This window comes from Taudactylus pleione, unplaced genomic scaffold (assembly GCF_031769625.1).
Source record: "Taudactylus pleione unplaced genomic scaffold, aTauple2 ptg000116l, whole genome shotgun sequence".
Taxonomy (NCBI): Eukaryota; Metazoa; Chordata; class Amphibia; order Anura; family Myobatrachidae; genus Taudactylus; species Taudactylus pleione.
In genome coordinates this window covers 23,340,388-23,362,560 of record NW_028284518.1, presented here as the reverse complement: position 1 = coordinate 23,362,560, position 22,173 = coordinate 23,340,388, and the positions used below count along the sequence as shown (strand labels likewise).

General features: G+C 44.9%; 1 protein-coding gene across 2 annotated transcripts in view; it reads right to left on the bottom strand.

Moving 5' to 3' along the window:
- KDSR (3-ketodihydrosphingosine reductase) overlaps nucleotides 1-12,045 on the bottom strand; it is a 71,783-nt gene extending 59,738 nt beyond the window's left edge. The window contains exons 1-3 of one of the 2 annotated variants that reach the window (XM_088471736.1): nucleotides 11,901-12,045; nucleotides 11,406-11,538; nucleotides 8,309-8,398 (exon numbers count right to left, since the gene is read on the bottom strand). In XM_088471736.1, coding sequence (XP_088327862.1) covers nucleotides 8,309-8,398; nucleotides 11,406-11,513 — 198 coding nt within the window. In that variant the 5' untranslated portion in view covers nucleotides 11,514-11,538; nucleotides 11,901-12,045. The remainder of the gene's footprint in view (nucleotides 1-8,308; nucleotides 8,399-11,405; nucleotides 11,539-11,900) is intronic. The other variant, XM_088471735.1, reaches the window with a different exon arrangement.
- Nucleotides 12,046-22,173: the final 10,128 nt, after the last annotated feature.

Sequence of the window (22,173 nt, the reverse complement as noted above, 5' to 3'; positions counted from 1 at the left end):
TTCTCTATTCTCTATTATTTTAGGTTACCATGCATGCAAAATACTGTAGACTTGTGAACACAACTCCACATATGACTTCTGTATAAATAAAAATGTGGGGGGAAAAAGATTCAGTAGAGAATCCTGAGACCTATGGAACACAAAATTACCATGACCTCTACTAGACTACAAGAGATTATCAAATCCAGACATACATATTTACAGCCTCTACTAGACTACAAGCTATTATCAAATCCAGACAGACATATTTACAGTTCATGTTAATTTCAGATGAAAGGTCATCTGGCTACAGATTTTGATTATGTGCACAGGCTAAATATTCGGTATTATTGAGGCTTCATAAATAAATAAAAGAAAAAAATAAATACAAAATGCTTAAATATTACCATTAAGACACTTAAAGCATCTAGACTGGCAACATTATTAGATGGTTCATGTAGCAATTTATTGGGTATAATTTGTGTATATGTATGGTACTGCAATTGGTCATATATGTCTGCAGCTGGTTTAACATAGGAGATTTTTCTTTTACATCAGCGGCGGATCTACTGGCGGTAAAGCCGGTGCCTTGTACCGGGGCCCGCCGTGGTGCAGGGGCCCATAGCCGCCTGCATCCGACAGCGCAGCTGCACTCGCAGCCAGTGCCGCCATCAGTTAGTCCTGGACCCTGACAGAGGGGAGCCCGGCAGCAGATCACGGACTGGCAACCAGACGGAGACAGCACGGCAGCGCTTCAGATTTAATGCCGGCCGCGGGCCAATCACAGCTCGCGGCCACTCCTGATTGGCTGCTGGTCCGCAAGCTATGTTTGGCCCGCTGCAGTCAGAGAGAGTCTGAGGCGGAGCCTAGGGACTGGGGGGCCTGGAGCAATAAAGCTTATTTTGATGCCGATGCCATGCAAGACGTCACGCCGCTGGACTGAGTCGCCGGAGGAGAGGAACAGCACAGGAGGCAGCAAGTAAGTGTTGGCTGGGAAGGAGAGCCACAGTGTGGGCAGTGGTTGGGGAGGGGGGAGAGCTGGAGATGAAGATGCTGTGGCTGTGAGACACACAGGCAGGGTTTGTGTCTGAGCGACGCAGGGGCTAGGTTTGGGGCTCAGGGGACGCAGTGGATGGGTTTGGGGCTGAGAGATGCAGGTGAAGTCTTACCCATCTGAACTGCACAAGTGTAATGGTTGTACTTTATGCATTAGTGGCAATTTCAATGTATTTTATGTAAATTAAACTTTTTCAATGTATTTTATTTACATCCGGCTTTTCCAACATATTTTATGTGGACATAATGTAATTTTGTGTACAGTATATATAGGCTGCACTCCAGAGACTTCTACCTCTGTAAACAAACGTGTTTTATTTTCAACATTTTGGGGTTACATCCCATTCATCAGGATACACACACGGGGGGAGGGGAGGGGCTCAAAGCATATATGGGCAGCACAGACAGTGTAATGGTTAGTGTTACTGCCTCACAGCATTGAGGTCATGGGTTCGATTCCCACTACGGCCCTAACTGTGCGGAGTTTGTATATTCTCCTTGTGCTTGCGTGGGTTTCCTCCGGGTGCTCCGGTTTCCTCCCACACTCCAAAAATATACTGGTAGGTTAATTGGCTCCCCACAAAAAATTGACCATAGTGTGTATGAGCGTGTGCATGTTATAGGGAATATAGGGCCTGATTCAGACCCACTCGCGAGCGGCTGTCCGCTCGCAAGTGGGTCGATGTTATGGACTGAGCATGCGCACGACGGAGGGAGCTCCGTCGTGCGCATGCGCCAGACGCAACGAGCGAAGGAAAGTCCTTCGCTCGTTGTGTCCGATCAAAGGGGGCGTGCTGTCAATGTTGATTGACAGCACGCCCCCTTTGGTGGGCGTGCCGGGGGCGTGCCTCCCTGACGGGGGCGTTCCCACGGGAACGCCTCCCATCAGAAGCCGGCCCACTGACATCACTAGTGATGTCAGTGGGAGTGATTTTGGCTCTGATAGAGCCAAAATCACTCCGGAGCTTGCGGTTGAAAACCTCAACCGCAGGCTCCGGCTCGCAAATTCGATGGTCGCGATGGTCTCGACCATCGCGACCATCACAATGCACGCTCGTATAGCCTGTGGGTGGTGACCCACAGCTATACGAGCGTCCAGGAGGACGCTCCATGAAAATGGAGCCCGGCCCTCATTCAGAGCGTGCGCTCTGCTCAGAGCGTACGGCTCTGAATGAGGGCCATAGATTGTAAGCTCCACTGGAGCAGGGACAGATGTGAATGGTAAGATATTCTCTGTAAAGCGCTGCGGAATATGTGTGCGCTATATAAATAACTGGTAATAAATAAATAAAATATTCTTGCACCTGGGCCCACCACTCTCTAGTTCCGCCACTGATTCACATATATGACATACCACTGTGCTTAACTTGGTTGTTATATCATTTGGTTATGTCTCCTTGTAGGTTACAAATAGTATTGTATTTGAATTCTGCAATTTTTCCTCTAGTGAATATAGATAGGAAAGCTACACAATTGCTTAGGAAACAAGCAGCTTGTCTAATATAAAGATCTATCCTGATGCATATGATGTATCACTGTCCTTAATTCAATTGCAACAACAAATTCAACATCTGAATCATTTGTGTATCTTTATATTTTACATGTATGGTATTACAATCCGCAGTGAGTGTCTGCAGCTGGCTCAATGCAGAAGACAGCTTTTTCACATATATGATATGTTATTGTGCTTGATTGATTGTAAAAGCTCAAACACATGGTCTTCTGAAATTTCTGGAGGCTGGAGGAATGTGTCACAATAGTTTGGGATTTATGTAACAGTCTCTCCAGTAGAAACAAGATAGGCAAGTGACAAATATCATATGCCCACAATCTAGCATTTTTAACCCTGGGCAACCACACAGAGGGTAATGTACCTAGGTGTTACGTTACAGTGTTAGCTAAAATATATTACTGTGCTTAATTTAATTGCTATACTTATATGGTTCACACTATAAACAAACATCTAGATTACACCTACAGTAAATCCCTGTATGACCATTCATACATTGGAAGTCAAAGTTTACATTTTTGCATTGTTAATAGGAAGGAGATATTCCATATCAATAATTAATTGCAATAGATTGTTATAAACCTTGACCTGGGAGAATTGAAACCAGTATTATTATTTAACTAGGTTCTCCACAAAATACCAGTTAGGAATATATTGGAATTTCTGGGTAAATATTCGCCAATTAAAAAATGCATCAGATAAGAATTGTTAAAAAGATATTGCAGCGCCCGTGCAGCCCCCCTCCACTGGAATGAGCTTCCTCGCTCGATCAGGCTCTCCCCGACCTTGCAGAGCTTCAAATGTGCACTGAAAACCCACCTGTTCACCAAAGCATACCCTTCCACCACATAACCATGTTACCAGGTCTCTGTCCCTCCCGCCTCAGCCATCTCTACCTTGACTACTACCTGCACTCAGGTCCCCCTCTACACACTCATGCCTCATGTCATCTGTCTGTCTCCCCTCTCCCCTAGATTGTAAGCTCCTAGGAGCAGGGTCCTCCTCCCCACTGTCTCACAGCCTTCTTCTCTAGCACTTCTATGACAGCCTTCACCTTCAGAGCTGTACTGTGTATGGAGAATTGTGTTGCAAATTGTTACTTGTGTTCTGTTTATATTTTGGTTACTGTATTGTAATGTAATGTTCTGTGTACCCTTTACTGTATGTATGGCGCTGCGGGCCACTTGTGGCGCTCTATAAATAAAATGTAATAATAATAATAATAATGATATATTGAATTAACACAGCCTTACAGTATTATACTTATATACACATTTATAAGAATAATCACAACTAAGAAAAAAGATTTTAGACTATTTGTCTCACCTTATTTTAAAAGTATGCCTAATAAAAAAGGTTCAACTTTAACATAATTACACTATCTTAGAAGTTTACAAAAGAGTGTCCTAACAAAGAATCGTATTTTCTCTATTAAAGTCTAGCCATCATTGAAATGCTAAAACCAGTCAGGCAATGGCAAAAAAAAATAAAATACAGAGGCATTCTGCTGGAGACGGAAGGTTTTAGTTTAGTTACTATAAAAAGCAGATTTTTAAAATTTAGCCTGGGAAAGTATATTGGGTTTAGATCAATTAGTCATTCTGTGCAGATTATAAAATGTTCTGGTTGTCCTTTGTTGTACATCAGAGACATAAGTGACGCAAAATCTTAAAAGAAACCATCTCAAATGTGTCCTATGAAAAAGTATTTAGTAACTTTTCTCAATAGACATACAAAATAAATGATGTAAATTGAATGGCATAGACGGTTTATCAGAGAACTACATTTCTTATACCACTTTCCCACAGAAGTCGGATCTTGGACCCTGTTTTTTCCGGAGTTTTTGAACATGGGTTGGACCCCCCTTTCACACTGCAGCTTGGATCCGTGTTACTCGCAGCTCAACCACTTTCACAAAGAACCTGTGCCAGCCCTGCCAAATGTGCGAGTCTTTAGAAGTGAACATTTTGTTACAGGCTCACAAAGAGGAGTCATGAAAAAGGGTGCGTCAGCGCTCCTGAACCACCAATGAGATACTTTCAGACAGCAGACAACCCGGGTCGGACCTGGGAATAACCCTGGCAGTGACCAGAGTTAAACCTCTCACACAAAATGAGTACCCAGGTTGACCCGGTTTGCCCCAGCAAATTTCCAGGTCCTATTCTCTTTCCAAAAGGGGTATAAGTGGCTGTTGCATAATTACACTTTTCACTCCAGCTTTAAACAAGAGAACAGTACACTTGTTTTCCAATTTATAATAAAAATTTATATTTTGACTTGAACTTCAAAAGCATGTGTGGGTCGGCACAGGTGTGTGGGGCGGGAGAGAACATATATCATATTCTGCAGCAAGATAACAAAATAAGCGTAATCGGAGCTGCAACCACAGCACCCAGACAAGATTTCCCAACCCTCCCCTTTGCTTGTTGGCATGAGAGAAAAGTGCAGGAGGTGGTAGGAATGCACTGTGCTGCCAGTGTTAGCTAACTTGCTAACATTATAGGGACAGACGGGTCCAGACTTGGTGCCTTAGACTGCCCCCTCTCTAAGGGGGCTCATTAAATATGGACCCTAGAAAAAAATAAAAATACATTTTGTACATGATCCCTTTTTAAGACGCTTTTTCCTTTAGCAGCTTATTTTGTTTCAGTGCCTGCCCCGATTTTGTCCATCCATTCTACATATTAAAATTAGACTTATATACTTATTTTAAAACATGTTCTCTGAATACATTAGGGCACACTGAGGTATAGATGCTCCAAGTAAATCACTAGCACTTTAAAAAAAAAAAATCTCATTGCTTTTGCTCCTCACTTCTCTAAGCATCTAGTGTATTTTACCAGCCAAGTCCCACAGGACAGAACCAGAGAGAAATAATCATAGAGGGAAAAACAATAACCATCCTGAAATAATTTTTCAGGATAATTAGAGCATATATAGGTGGGTTCTCAGTGTCCCCACTGGCTTCAGAAAAAAGAATTAACGCAAACATAAAAATCCTGCTTCTCTCATTCACCCAATAGAGGAACACCGAGACAGCGGGAAGTTCCAAAGCTGTCCTTCCAGGTAGGCACACTCAAAGAGATACCCTTCAAAATAAAACTGGCATCCTTAGACCCAAATCATAGACCTTAAAATCATGTCTCTGCCCAACACCGTTGCTCAGAGGAAGCAGTACACTGTACTGCCCGTGAAGCGCTTAGCGATATGATAAAAGTAGTCTACACAAAATAAAAAACAGTGACAAAACTTGAGCCATCTAACTAAAAACTGTACAGATGCCAGACAACCTATTTATTGTAGAGTACTATAAGAAGGTCTGCACCTATGTAACAGTGCTAAATTGTTCTGGTAGAAAACAGGTGCTTTCAACAATGAATCAGGCCATTTTTTTTAAACTGGTAAACCTTCTAACCTCACACAATAAAAAGGTCTGCCAAACCCTTTGATTGATTCATGGCTTCAATTGCCATAAAGTCCAGTGCAAAACTCCATGACTACATCACCACCATTATTGTAGACTGATACAGCGCCTACAATAAATGTTTAAGTATCTCTTGTCCTTGTCTATTGTTACATCTTCTAGATTAACCAAGACACAAATGGTGATGTTCAGCTGACTCCATCTGTTCACAATCTGCTAAACATGTCCTGGTTGAAGACCAATCACCCAGATGTAGGACATGCCTCCTGAGAAATCAGCTTCCCTTATTCCATGGGGTGCTTCTCACGCCACTTGGCAGAAAGGGGATAGGTGTAAGAGGACACATATAGCCCCATGGAACGCATAAGTGGGGTCATGACCACCATATCTAAGTGAATGCTCAAAAGCCAAGTACTCATTATGTTCTACACTACATATGACAGAACAGAAAGACTCCAGGCTGTTGTGCAGCCACTGAGGTGATAATGCTTACCAGCAACGTTTGACACTTTGCCTGGTCCATGGGGAAACTACTAAGGAAAAAGCATCTAGATTAACTTCTGAAGAAAACAATAAATCTCCTAAACAAATGACTCCTCCAAATGACAGCTGCATCAGCAAATTCAAAAGACCTACAGCAAGAGGAGATTCAAACTAAAATAAAAAGGACAAAACAGTGTTCTGGCTTCCACAGTCCAAAAGAAAAGCATCAAGTCCTCTAGGCACTTAGAATGTGGATATACAGAAGGGAGAAGCAAAGGCAAATGTTCCATTTTTGTTTTTAAAAGTACCAGTGTCCTAGTTGGAGACTCCATTGCCCATGCTTACAGTGTTCCCAAGTGAGTCAGTACAAAGCCCAGTATGTAGCATAACCCCATGTAAAAAAAACAATATGTTCCATGCAAGTACACATTACACCATTCATTGACTATTACTGTTGTTCACTGCCAGTATACAGAACAAAGTATGGCCTTGAACAGCCGTAGCAAGCTGCTATGAAACGCGTTGGACCTACACTGGACCACGGGCTAAGCCAGGACTGAATAGAGCGGACTTCAGCGCAACGGCGTGTGACGTCAACACCAGGCGCAGCGGCTGAAACTATAAGCTTCACAACCACAATACAGATCAGGGAGGACCGCAGCATTGGTCTGAAGACCCCACAGGATCTAGGGTAAGCAAAAGGGAGAGTCTATGAACACCCATCGCCATCCTTCAATCGGCCAGAGCCCAAATATATTTTAAAAGAGTATAAACATTGCAAGTCTCTGTTTGTGTTCAAACTCTTAATTTCAGTTTATTTTTGTTCTTGTTTATTTCTTGTTTTTCCTTTATTTATTTGATATATTTTGTCTTATCCCTCCTTAATATTTTACCAGTCCCGCCTTATTCACCCACCATATACTATTTTTTCCACTTATGCACCACATATTTATTCAGCACTCTGCATTTTCCTGTATATACAGCATTGCCACCATGCAAGGATTTCATGGAATATACAGTAAGCCCCACCCATGCAGAGTGGAAAACCCTATGACATGAGCCAATTCACTACAAAATGCTATTTACCAAATGTCTCCATGGATTCTACTATTGCAGTAACCTGGCATATATAATTTATGAGAAGGTTAATCTTTAAACATTAATTTAGTCCAGCTAGCTACAATAGTATTATATGTGGGGAGTCGAGTAGAGCATATTTTTACTGGGTGAAAAGGATAATTTTGATGTACATTGTATGGTACTCTCACGCCTGCAATATAACCATTAAGGAGATTTCTCATGTCACATCGTACACAGTGTTACCAGCTACCTGTCTGTAGCAACACTCTTGTCTCCACTAAATGAAAATATGACATCAGTATAACCTGAATTGTTCCCTTATGCATGCAAACTACATAAAGGGTTAGAATGGTTTATTTTGTGAACAACCTCAGTCATGACAGAAGGGGGGGGTGAGGGAGCAAAACGGTGCACACTGTTGGCATGTGGTTATTTTGACCATCTTATGCAAGCAGATTGCACAGTGACTTGTTCATGTCTGTAGGTCCTATGCACAGCATTTACCATTAATGCATTACAGTACTGGGGTCAGTTCGACAGCTATTTGGCATTGGATTTGTATTCTATCCCTTGTGTCCTCTGGCTGCAACAACTAGCAGATGTTGAGGCAGTAACTAAGTGATAAGAATAACTACAGTGTACACTGCTGACATGAGTTGGCCAATACAGTGTATACTGCTTCAGTATTGCACTTGATTGTAGTTCAGGAAAAAAGCAAAATTTGCACTAGTGACCTAAAGTATAATGCAAACTTTCTGATTAAAAATGTAGTTTACCTCATCACGAGCTACCAAAGTAATAAAAGCGCCCTGTTTAACGCACTCGATGGCAACACATTTTCCAATGCCGCTGGATCCACCAGTCACCTAATGGAAAGAAAAAAATATAGAGTCAAATACCCATTCTGCAAAAATACTATACAATATACAGATTGGACTGCTCAGAAGAAGACAAGTTCAATTATTGTGTAGATGCCATTTATTTTTATGGATGCTTAGAAATTTTACAAATCAAAGCAAATTAAGTCATCAATTGCCACCGATTGGCATTTCCGATCGGGGAATCGGCCAGCAAACGCATGGACACCTTTAGGCAATTACCTTAGGCACCAATTTACTTATCAGTGGTAATGCTTATCAAACACAGTTTCTGTGTTAGTTACAAATTGCTCTCAGAAACCATTGTTTAAAATGAGAAGTGCACTAAAAGACTGCCAGGACTTTTCTGCATTGTGATTTAAGTAAAGTAACAATTAATAATTTCAATGTGCTTCACTAGTTTTATTAATTTAACAACGTTATCTGCATATGGGATTATATGTTGCTTTCTGTAGATTACAAGATTATTAAAGAATTCCTACAGATAACAGGACTAGGACAAGAACGAGGCAATTGCTTTTGTTTAAAAGATAACAAAAGTAGAATAATTTGGATCAAGTACAGCCTCAAACATAATTTCAACCTGTTGCAAACTCCGTAAACCTGGGTACACACTTAGCGATATTTTGAACGATTTGTCAGATTCCGACAGATTGAAAATGACAATTTGTGAAGATTGTTAAGTGTGTACCCACAATGTTGGTGGTGCGCTCTCCAGTTGGGTCGTCAACCGCATCGTCAGGTCGGCCCTACATGCAGCTCAATCTCACATTGCGACCGAAAAACCCATGCAGCAGGATGTGGCAGTGGCTGACATATCGGTCGGATGGGCACCGGAGCGACTGTGTACCTGCCGCTTGACATGTCGGCCCATCAGTTGGGGGGGGGTTTCAGTCGCATCGACGGGTACACACCGTTTAGTGTGTACCCAGCTTAAGTATCAGAATGACAATATTAGTACATAGCAACCACATAATAAGATTGACATTTATTTCCTGTTACTGCTCTGGAGCGGCTTCCAATAGTCTGATTTTCAAATTTCCTTTGTATCAAACAGGATTACTGATCTGATTAAATAGTCATCCCCCAACCCTGTCACCCCCACATAAGATAGATGCTGTAATTTTGTCAGTGTCTAATTAAGATACAGAACACGTCTTGACATTGATAATGCATTGAGCACCAAAGTAATTAAGGATGTATATCATAAATTACTCTAGAGCAGTGATGGGGCAGTGAAAATAAAGAAAGCTAGGTACATACGGTCATATATTTTTTGATTGGGACAAGGAACAGGGCAATTTTTTCATGCTACACATTATGCGTATATGCATCCACGAGAAGGATAACATAGTGACAGGAAAACATAGAAAATATAAGAAGATTATTGAGAATGCACACACTGCTCGATATCGGGAAATTGAGGCAAAGATTTTCGTTCTTGACCGACAGATCAGATAATCGAACGCTAAAACGATGGTTCATACACACTATACAATAAATGAGGCCGATCACACGATTATGCACAAATCGGCCCAATAATTGTATAGAGTGTAGCTAGCCTAAGAAGTTTCTTTTATAAGGGATCTATATGTTCCTAGATATGCAGCAGCTCCTCCCCCTGCACACACAAAGGATTGTCAACTTTTTTTTTTTCTGACAGCCCAGTCTCATGCATATGGGGAGTGATACATAATGTCAACATGTCAAATGTTGACAATGTCAATGTTGACAGTTGGCATGTCCACCATGCAGCATTCCAGTCCATAACATTGGTTGTCAATGCCTCACAGTACCTGCAGCCAGTAGTGCAAAGGACACTCCGGATAGGCACCCTGTAGCCCATGGAGCTTCCTGGCAGTGCTCTAGTTCCCAGAGACGACGACCCAGCCCCCTAGGCGTGATGTCATAACATCACAAGTTTAGGGGCATGGCCAGCACAGGGCATACTGACCAGGGCCAGCTATAGGGGTGTTCGACCAGTGCCACCCATAGAGGGCGCACCCCTCCCCAACACCCCGATTTCAGCGGGACAGTACTGTCCCGCTGTTCCACCCGTGGGCAGAAATGGCCCGCGGGTGGTCAAATCGGGAGGTTGGAGACCACCACCACCGCAGCTGTGCCGGACCCCGGAGACTCTGAATGGATGCTGCGCGCATGCGCGCGACATCCATTCAGTGACGGGAGAGGGGCTGGGGGAAGCCCAGCTAGTGAGGCTCCCCCAAGCCTGACGTTATTTGGAGGCGGGCATGCCTCCTAATAAGGTCACGCAGGGGGCACACCCCCATTATTAGGCCACACCCCCATTTTCAGTCATGTGCGGCAAAGCCATGAGCGCACTGGAGAGGGCCGGCACAGGGTGCTCCGACCCCTGGATATGCCTTCCTTGCCACAATATAACAGTACTGGGATTTATTTTGTTTCTTTTACTTTCTTTGGCACAAACACCTCACTGTGGGGGAGTTGTACTAAGCCTTGGAGAGTGATAAAGTACCAACCAATCAGCTCCTGTCATTTTTCAAACACAGCCTGTAAACTGACAGTAAGGAGCCGATTGGTTGGTACTTTATAACTCTGCAAAGCTTAGTACAACTCCCCCTGTAACTGCAAATGATCCACTTTCATGGCAAACTTTTATATTATAAGGTTACTATGATCTAAAAGGGTTGAGCTTTATTAAAAGATAAAACAAAATTGTGAAAAGTTATTCAAACGTTAGCAGACCATTGCTGTTGGCTCATTATTTACTGTAGCTTGTGTTAATTGGAGAAATATATATTTCATTCTAAACATGGCGTAGGCAGGAATAATGATGATTTAATAAATTAGTTCAACAGCACGACAATGTGTGCAGAACAAATAATAAATCAGCTTTCCACACTGTCCCTGGCATATAAATAACTTATAGAGCTGAAATGTATGCATTATGGTAGGGCAGAGTAACAGAAATAAATACACTCTCACACAGAATAACCAAAGCTCAGAAAGGACTCACCACCACATGTGCACCTGCCAGCTTCAGGGGTTTGGGGCTGATGAGCGGAGACACCATATACAGTAGCAGCACAAATGCCACTAGGAAGGCAGCGGCCAGCAGCAGCATGAGGGACTGAGTAAGGGGGTCCAGCCTGAATAGAGGACGGAACACAGGGAGAGGGAATTGGATGCAGGGAGCACTGGGGCTTGCAGCCTTCAAGGCAGACAAGCCAGAAGGGTAGGTGCTGTAGGAAGGAGCAGCACCTAATGAATGGCTGGATTGGTTACAGGAAAGGCAGACAGGCAAAGCTTTGTGAAAGTAGCAAAGATGACTAAACAGAAATGAAGCTAGAAGCAGAGGGCATAAAATAACAGTATGTGTCAGTCACAGGATAAGCACGTGATGGTGACAGTATAGCACATTAAAAAGGTAAACAAAGTGACTGATATGAAAGGGAACAGGGAGACACTACAGCACCAGCCACAGCTACGTGAGAACAGCAGATGAAATCACTTGCAACACAAATAGCAGCTCGATGACAAGCCCCGATTGGTCTCAGCGTGCACCGCTTCCAGGCAGAGCTGCTACTGCTTCTGCTGTGCTGCTACTGCTGTGTGTCCCCTGTGCTGGCAGCTCCTCCTCCCTGCACTGCTCTTCCTGTTTACATTCACTTTCTGTACAGCCAAGAGGGTTCTGTGCAGCGTGTGGCAGAACTTACGCTGCCCCCTAGTGGCAGTGATATGGCAGTACCCAAATATGCTGCTATTCGTTTCTATTTATTGTACAGCCTGTTTTTTCTTTTAAAGAAGGTGAATGAACGATTATGATTATGCATAATTGTGGTATTAATATCAAATAACAAATAATAAATCAGCTTTCCACACTGTCAATGGCATATAAACAACGTATAGGGCTCAAATGTATGCAGTGATACTATCACAATGGTAGGGTAGAGTATCAGAAATAAATACACTCTCATAGAGAATAACCAAAACTCAGAAAGGACTCACCACCACATGTGCACCTGCCAGTTGCAGGTGTTTGGGGTGGAGACACCCAATATACAGTAGCAGCACAAATGACAATAGGAAGGCAGCGACCAGCAGCAGCATGAGTGACTGAGTAAGGGCTATTTTACGCACGGCGGTTTTCACCGACCGGCAAACAAATGGGCGTTTTTTTGCAATGTACTATTTTTATTAAAGTATGTAAATAAATGGGTCCTTTCACACAGCACGGTCGCCGTGTTACAGCCGGGAATAGCCACTGACAAGTATGGCTGCCGTCTACGGTTTCAATATTAAAGATGGGAAAAAAAACATACACATGGCAAAACCAACACACGCAGTGGCGTAACTACTGCCCCCGCAGCCCCCGCGGTGGCTTGGAGGCGCCGGGTAGCTTGGGGGCGATGGGGGCAGTGGTTACGCCACTGCATTACTGTGAGCGCTGGCCACTGAAATGATTGGAGGCTAAGGAAACCTCCGATCACTTCAGAGGCCAGCGTTCCCAGTAATGCAGTGCGCGGGTGATGTCATGACGTCACGCGCGACCTGCGCGGCCACGTCTGCTAGATCTATTTAGATCCAGTCAGCGTGGCAGCGGGAGAGACAATGCGGATGACAGCGCGCAAAGTCAGGTAAGTTAGGGAGGGAGGAGGGGAGGGAGAGAGGGTTTGGGGAGGCCACAACTACAGTGGGGCACTACTAAAAGGGGCACAACTACGGGGGCACTACTAGAAGGGGCACAACTACAGGGGGCACTACTAAAAGAGGCACTACTAGAAGGGGCACAACTACAGGGGGCATTACTAAAAGGGGTACAACTACAGGGGGCACTACTTTAATGGGCAGAACTACAGGGGGCCCTGCATAATGGGCACTACTACAGGGGGCATTGCATAAGGAGCACTAGTATAGGGGGCATTGCATATGGGGCACAACTACAGGGGGCCCTGCATAATGGGCACTATTACAGGGGGCATTGCATAAGGGGCACTAGTATAGGGGGCACTAACTTGATACACGCAGTTTACAGGTTATAAACTATGTTCCCAATAATCTGGTTCTACATGGACATAAAATCTGTGCAACCTGTCTTGAGCTGAGGTGACAGACTGGCAGGAGCAGAGAGGAGGGTTGGTGAAGTAGATCTGTCAGGGTGGGATGTAAATTACTGTTTGGCATAATGTGTATTTGGCATTACTGTGTGCACAATGTGCTATTAGGGGCATTACTGTGTGGCATAATGTGTTGTATGTGGCATTACAGTGTGGCATAATGTGAAACGGGCATTACAGCGTGGCATAAATTTGTTATAAGGGCATTACTGTATGTCATTATGTGTTATACGTGGCATTATTGTGTGGCATGTGTAAGGGGCATTGCTGTGTGGCATAATGTGTTGTAAGGGGCATTCCGGTGTGGTACACTGTGTTATAAGTGGCATTACTTAGTGTGTCATAATGTGTAAGGCACGTTACTGTATCATGTAACCACACACCTTTAACGTTGTCTTTGGGTGTGTTTGATCTTTGGGCGGGGAAGGGGGTGGAGGGGGCGCCTGAAACTTTTTTTGGCATGGGGGAGCAAAATTTATAGTTATGCCACTGAACACACGTACAAAATCGCTGTGTGTGAAAGGAAAATATCCATAGGAAAAAAAACGCCTGGATATTTGCCGGCTGGTGAACACTAGCGTGAGTGAAATAGCTCTTAGGGGGTCCAGCCTGAAGAGAGGACAGGACACAGGGCAGTTGAATGAACGATTACGATTGTACATATTTATAGTAATAACATAAAAGTAACAGGCGGTTTACTATATAATATTTCTGTGCAAAAGTTTGTCTTTTAGTACAAGCAAATAACACCAACATTAAGGGTACTATTTATCAAGCATTTTTGTTTTCATAAAATTATGAAAAAACTGCAGTTTCTGCATAATGTTATGAGTTGTTGCTATGTGCTAACAACCTAATGCAGGAGATTTCACAGAGATCTCCTGCTGAAGGCTAATTAGCGCTGCAGACCATAGTCTCCATTATTATCAATGGGGACCAGTGTCAGCTCCAGAGGTGGGGCTGCAGCGCAGACCAATATTCAAATAGGGTAGTCACACCAATTGCCAGTCCTGACCGGCGGTGTTTGGAAGTGTTCGAAAGGGCAGTTGGTATGAGACCCCTATTTCAATTTTGGACTGTGCTGCAGGACAACCTCTGGAGCCACCACTGATGGGGACCATACTTACCGACATTCTGGCAGCTCCCTCCGGCAGAGGGCTGCCACATTGGTGCAGTAGGGAGGGTGAGGGAGGCTTAAGTGGGCGGAGCAGGGTCGTGTCAGTGCATTCACATCGCGGCCCCGCCCCCGCTTCAGATGGTGTAAACCGCTTTAATCCTATGGAGACAATATCACAGGAGAGGCATCTTATGATCACTTCCCCGCAGCCTCCGACTGGCTTCCCAACACTGTGTGCATGCGCACTGTCAGATTCCTCTGAAGGAGTCTTTCACAAATGTGAGAGACTCCTCATATATGCTGGGAAGGTAATTTACAGGCAGGGGTGTATCTAGGGGGTCCATGCACCCCGGCGTGCCCCCCCTCCCCCCATGAGGGAACTCATGCACTGTTACTGATAAGCACTGACTCAGGGTCTGACAGGAGTGACAGCAAATTAAATATACTGTCTCTCTCCAGTAACGGCTCCTAACCTCCCTCCGGTTCCAGGCCAGTTATTTACATTACTCAGCATCTCTCGGATGCTCCCCTCCTGGCCGTGGCAGCGGTCCAGGCTCCTCTCCTCGTTACTTTTTGGCAGTGCGGCACATGTGATGTCACAACAGCACATGCGCTGTGCCACGGTACAAAAAAGAAAAAAACTTTTTGCACCGGCCAGTGTCACAGGGCTCTACGGAGATTGAACAGCAACTGCTAGTGGCAGCTGGCCCTGCTTCAGAGTGAGACAACCCAGGGGTAGCTGTAAGGGTCCGGCCCAGCGGGAACTCTCCTGAGTTCCTAAAGGCACAATCTGCCCCTGGCAGCAGCGCAGTTTGATGGATAGAACTGGCCGCGGGTGGCACTGCCGGGCGGCGCCCCCCCTCAGCCGGCGCCCCTGGCGAGTGCCATCTTGGCCAATAGGAAGATACGCCCCTGCATATAGTGACAGTGGCTAGCACTAACGCAGACCCTCCAATATGACCCATTCGATCAGGTACAAAATGCTCTGCTCCTGGACTTCCCACTTAATATGATTGCTGTCACCTGTGTTATACTAGTTAATTGATGAGAATTGCATTTAAACACAGGTGACGGTAATCATAAATGAAGTGGACAGTCCAGTACCAGAGAATTTAGATAGAAGGAGTCACGTTGGAGGGTATGGTAATGATGTCCATACGAGGTACAGTGGGGATACTGTATTTTCACTCTAAATGTAAATACCTGTCATGGCATGGACTGATAATAATCACGGTAGTGCCACGTTTTTTTAATACTTAAACCTCTAAGGCACAAAGGAGCCTATTTATCAAGACGAGCAGGTCTGTTATATATGTGGAAATAGCAGTTTCCACATGTGTTCTGAATCAGACCCATTCGCCATTGGAGTCCCGATGTGGCAGTTGTTCATTCATCAAGCTTCAAAAACTGAAAGTTGCCTATTTGCTGTCCTTAATGTACACCATACCCTGTATATTTATTTGTTTATTATTTAATCTAATCACTACTTTTCTATACAACAAATGAACAAAAAAGGTTTTGTTTTTTTAATTTGCCCTTAAGACCTTCTGATTGAGAAAGCACCAGTAAATGTGTGACCTGGGCACTGAATGGTACATAGGACCAAAACTTAACCACAAAGGAGATGTATTAATTTGAAACGCACACTTAGCACACAGTCACTGCGAAGGTACATTCTGAACTCCCTGTATGTACATATATATTAAACTTAGTATTTATTTTTCCAATCTAAGGCTGGGTACACAATAGACGGCCTGGCAATTTTACAGATGGTCGGGGTGATTTACCTTCGCCCCGTACCATGCAAGATTGTCTGTACACACTAGAAGATATAAAGAACAACAGAACGATCACTTGTTCCGTCCTTCGTTAAATTACACAGCCCCGTATGTGATATCATGTTATTGGCAGTGCAGCCGGCCGATCCCACAATATTGCATGCGATCCACAGGAGCGCGCAATTAGACATACGCACTGCATGATATGTTGTTCCGATTTGCCTCAAACCGGCAAATTGTCCAATTTATTGTAGTGTGTACCTAGCCTTAAAGTCAAAGTAACTGGAATCGTCCAGGGATAGGTGTATTTGCCAACCCCCAAGATTGACAGAGATAATCAACAGTTAGCAGACACATTAACTGATCCCTCACAGCCTGATACTGGTAGTGCTCATGACAGCCTCCTACAATGGTGCACTAGGAACAGAGTATAGTGTATTTCTTATTACAGAGGCAACAGAAACCATGTATCTGCTCTTTTCTGTCCTGTGTGTGCGTTTATCAATTGTTTTAGGTGCCGCGGTAATTAATGGGTGCCCAATGTAGCAATTAAATTGTATTAGGTGACGCGGTAATTAATGGGTGCCCAATGTAGCAATTCAATTGTTTTGGGCACCCATTAATTATCGCACTGATCATTCTCAATTAGACGGGTTTCTGTCCTTTTGGCGCCCAAACCACAACATTTCGTACATTTCTGCTCACCTTCTCAGGAGGGGATGAGCAGAAATGCCGGCACCAGCATGCTCCCGAATGGAGCAACAACTATATTGCCCCGTCAGGCCACCGGCACTAACAGCTGAATTGCCCTCTAACAACTTTTCTTATCGCTTCTATTTAGCAGCAGGATTACACTGAGGAGGTCCAGCCCCTTCTCCCTCTGACTGCAACTGGCTGACTCTCTGGTTCTCCCTCTGCTTACAGGGGGCAGAAATCTGCTCTGCTCCCCCTATTTAATTGCTGCGGCTCATCACTTCTCCTCATCCAGCTCTCCTAATATATTTTCTGGCCTATTGGGTATAGGGTATAACAACACTGCGCCCAAACTATTCTTCATATTTACCTCATTAACCTTTCATCCCCACAGATATACCATATACATACAGTATACTGGTTAAGATAGCCAATATACCCAACTACTATTAGTCATAGGGGTTACAAAAGTAAATGTGACTTGTTTGTGTATTTTCTCTAATAAGCTAAAACAAAATGGTTAAAGCTATAGGGCCCCATTTACAAACGAAATATAACCCCTTTAGCGCTCGCTAAAGGGGTTATACCATCTTGCTGTATTTAGTAAACAGATGGCGAGAGCGATGCGGGCCCCATTGCCGGGTCTCCCTGTCATGCAAATGCGCAGATGGACCATCGCGCATGCGCATGACACTGCAACCCAGCGGAGTACCTCGCCGGAGGGGTAAGTATTACTAAATACCAGTGGAATTTTCGTTTGTATCACAGTGATACTAAATGAAAATTGTCACTGGTATTTCTCTTCGTTTGTAAATGGGTCCCATAATATTCATAAAATATAATATAGCATAACACATTATCAATGTAATATGCAACTAGTATTTTGGATCTGTCATATGCTGAGTTGCTAGATATTGTACATGTTTTTTTTCTCCTCTCTTTCAACACCTTCCCATCTCACCCTATTGGGCAGTGGTTATATTTTTTACTCTCTTTCTTCTGACCTCTCATCTCCCCCACCCCCTCCCCTCTGCCCTGGCACTTGTCTCTCCTGGGAACTCTCCTCTCTAACCTGGCACCTTCTCCCTTCTGAGACCCCTCCTCCTGTCCCTAGCAGCCAATGAGAGCTGAAGGGGGTGGAGCCTCTATCCATCTCTAGCAGCTACTGAGAACTGTAGTGTGCAACTGCTAGCTAGACTATTTGGGAAAATAAAGACTATTAAAGGGACCAGTCATATGCCAGGTCACCTCGTCTGCTGTCCACAAATATCTGTCCCACTATGCCTCCCTCTCTGCTGCTCTGTCTGGCCCCGCTCTGTCACTCCCCACCAGCTCTGACCCACTACAATCTTTAACCCTTTTGCCGGTGTGTCCTCCTCCGCTCCTAGCTTTGTTCTGTCTCCCTCACAGTGGGAGCCATTGGAGGAATGGCACACACCTCGGCTCCCACTGCTCATGTATGTGAGAGATGGGACAGACCTTAGAAAATTAATATATAGATTTGAAGTAAGGTTTTTAATAATTTCATTGTAAAATATATTTTGTTTTGTATGTGGTCCTCTAAATGTTTTACTTTTCAAAATGTTAATGCACAATACACAACATGGCTGTAGAAAAACAAAAAAGGACCACATTCCTGTGGGAGAGTTGTTTTTTTGTGATTTACGATCCATATAATCATAGCTGGATAGGCGTGGGTATTTGCCTGATACTTTACCTACCAACCAACTTTACGGATGCTGATTTATGAATGAGAGAGAGCCTAAAACGTTGTTGAGGACTGGAAATTTTGGATGACACTTACAGTACTAAATACAAATGAATAAGTCAACGGGATAAGCAAACGCGGTCCTCAACAGTTCAGGTTTTAGAGATATGTATGGTTGACCACATGTGACTTAATTAGTACCTCAGGCAGTTTGATTTAACCACCTGTACTCAACCATGGATATCTCTAAAACCAGAACTGTTGGGCAGCCTTGATGACCGCATTTGGGAAACTCTGGGAAAAGGCACATGGGGCCTTAATCTAGCTGTGGTGGAACCCGTAGGCTTGTGAAGGAACTTTAAAGAAAACTCCATCCAATTTATGAGCTTTTGCAATCTGTACTTGGCTAGAGTATAACCCTAATTCTTTGTCATCCCCATCCCTGCTAAGTTTAAAGCTTTTACCCTAATTCTTTGTCATCCACACCACTGCTAAGTTTAAAGCTTTTGACCAGGTGCCAGAATGTCTTCCAAATGTTTTGTAACACAGGGTAGAAAGATTGTATGGCCTTCCGGCTTTGTGGTTCCAAGTCTTTAATACAGAATCCACATCCTCTGCTGTAACAGCTCTGTAAAAGGTAAGGACTGCCAAATGAAGGGTGCATAAAAAGTTTTATAGAAGTCCCTAAAACAGTTTGTTCCTGTCTGGATTAGAGTTCATTGCAATTTATACCACATTCAGACCAAAATCCAGGGTCCAACCCAACCCATGTCACATCTGCTCTGACCCCTTTCACACTGCTCCATGGACCTGGGTTATTCCAGAGTCGTCCCTGTTCACACTGCTCCCATGTTTTCCCTGCATGTCACTCCCTTTAGGCGGGCCTCTGCATCCACAGCCAATTAGCAGCTTTTAAACTTAGCCAGGTCCCCCTTTCAGACTGCATTGTATCTGGGTCGCGACCACAGGGCCGGATTATAGGGGGGGGTGACAGGGTGGGTCGTCCCTGAGCCCCCACACAGAGGGCCCACACAGAGTGATCCCAACGAGTACATTAATGGAGGGCAGAACAGCATTTCGCTGCCTGCGCTCCAGTTCACCTCCGTGGCTCAGGAGTTTGGTGCGCCGGTCCCGGCCCCTGGCCCCCATCCTCAGCTGCAGCGGTCAGTGAGCATATCGGCAGAGAGACCACAGCAGCACACACTCCTTCACAGACTCCACGCTCCAGTATGGCTGCAGCTCTTGCCGCTCGGGGCTGATGACAGAAGTGCCCCATGGCTCTGAAGTGCTTCCCCCACTGCTGCCGCTCTACTTCAGTGGTCAGGTGCCAGGCCCGGCGGAGGAAACGGATTCGCTGGACTGATGAAGAAAAGGAGGAGATGGGAGATCCTCTGCAGTGCTCCACCCACTAACAGTAAGTATACTGACATGTCGGGGCAGTGCCTGCCGCATCTCTCCTGCACACAGTCCCTCAGCCAGACTCCCCACACTGGGGGCCCCCACAAACCTCAATCTGGCCCTGCGCAACCAGGATTGTAGTCTTGGGACACACAATCTGGGTTGAACCAGAAAGGACATACACTGCGCTTAGGGTCTCATTCAGACCCGCTCGCAAGCGGATCGATGGTACCCAAATGCGTATGCGCACGATGGAGGGAGCTTCGTCGTGCGCATGCGAGAGACCCGCATAGCGACAGCCAAGCTGTCGCTCCGGGTCTCGCACCAGAGGGGGCGTGCTGTCGATGGTGATTCACAGCACGCCCCCTTTGGTGGGCGTGGCTGCCAGACGGAGGCGTTCCCATGGGAACGCCTACCGTCTGGGTCCGGCCCCACTGACATCACTAGTGATGTCACTAGTGATGTCAGTGGGAGTGATTTTGGCTCTGATAGAGCCAAAATCACTCCAGGGCTTGCGGCAGTGAAATGCCGTGCGTCTAGATGTAGACGCCTGACATTTTCCCGACGCCAGGAGACAGGCGCCCGGTCTCCCGATCAAAGGGATGCTGGGCGCCGCGAGCGGACAGCCGCGCAGGGGGGAGGGTTAGGTTTAGGGCACCCGGGGGGGGGACTTAGGGTTAGGCACCCCCCCGGGAGGGTTAGGCTAGGGGGAGGGAGGGTTAGGCACCCCCCCGGGGGACTTAGGTTTAGGCAGCAGGGAAGGGGGGGGTTAGGGTTAGGCACTTGGGGGGGAGGTTAGGGTTAGGCACCCCAAAGTAGGGTTAGGTTAGTTTATACTTACCTTAGAGACGATCAGGATTTCCAGAACTGTCGGGAACTCTGCTTTTGTCGGCGGTATTTCATACCGATTCCCTTCTGGTATGTCAAAAAAAAAGTTATGAGTTCTTATGTGCTAATAAGCACTACATGTGGATCTCCAATTGCGAAAGGGCATTTAAAAGGCTTCTAGTGTGGATTTCCAAATGTGCTGTTAGATGTATTTGCACTGGATATAAATAGCTACACAAAAAATTTCCATTTTTAACAAGTAATAGCAGCAGTAGTCTTGGAATAATAGTACCTGTATCTGAGTTGAAGCGTCCCAGTATAGGAATCAAAGTTCTCACACAGTCGCACTTATGACGTCCCTGGACCTCCCTTGTTATTCCATCTATGCGAGTGTAAGTTCCAGCGGCACAATACTGGTCCAGCGGCTGATGGAATTATGGCTTACCGGGGTAAATTCCGGGCTCGTGATGCCGCTGCAGTTGTATTTAGCTCTATGCGTCTCAAACTCAATATTTAGACAAACGGCTGGTATAACAGGAATAATGCGGCGTATTTCGGAGCTAGCAGTGCCGCTGAGAATAAATTCACCTCCGTGCGTCTCAGTCTCCATTCTCTGGCTGCTGCAGCATGTAATCTCCTGATAGTCTCCAGGCAAAACAGGTATCAGACAGTTGATAGGTTAGAATAGCAGGTAATAGCGACGCTGTTACACTAAACTTTTTACACTAAACTTTTTACACTAGCTGCTAGTTTTTCTCTTAACTACATGAGCACCAGGAATTTCTAATAGAAATTCTACCACCTGTGGTGTTAAACACAATCTGGGTCGACCCTTTCACACATAGCCAGGACCTGGGCTGCAACAGCAATATTCTGGGTCAGCAGCATGGTGTGAAAACCCCTTAATGAGTGTTTTAAATAAAAAAAAAAAAAAGAGGGTGACAGGGAACTTTGCATCTGATAAAAGCCTATGAGGGATGACTGGGGGCAAAGTTTCCCTGGATGTAGAATATGCAGTCAAGCGATCCATGCTGAACTGCAAAAAGTGCAAATTACGAGGGATGATTTAAAAGTAATGACTGATTTTTTTTATTTTTTTTTTTAATTCAGAATCAGATGACTACACAAGATCTGAACAGGTTTCT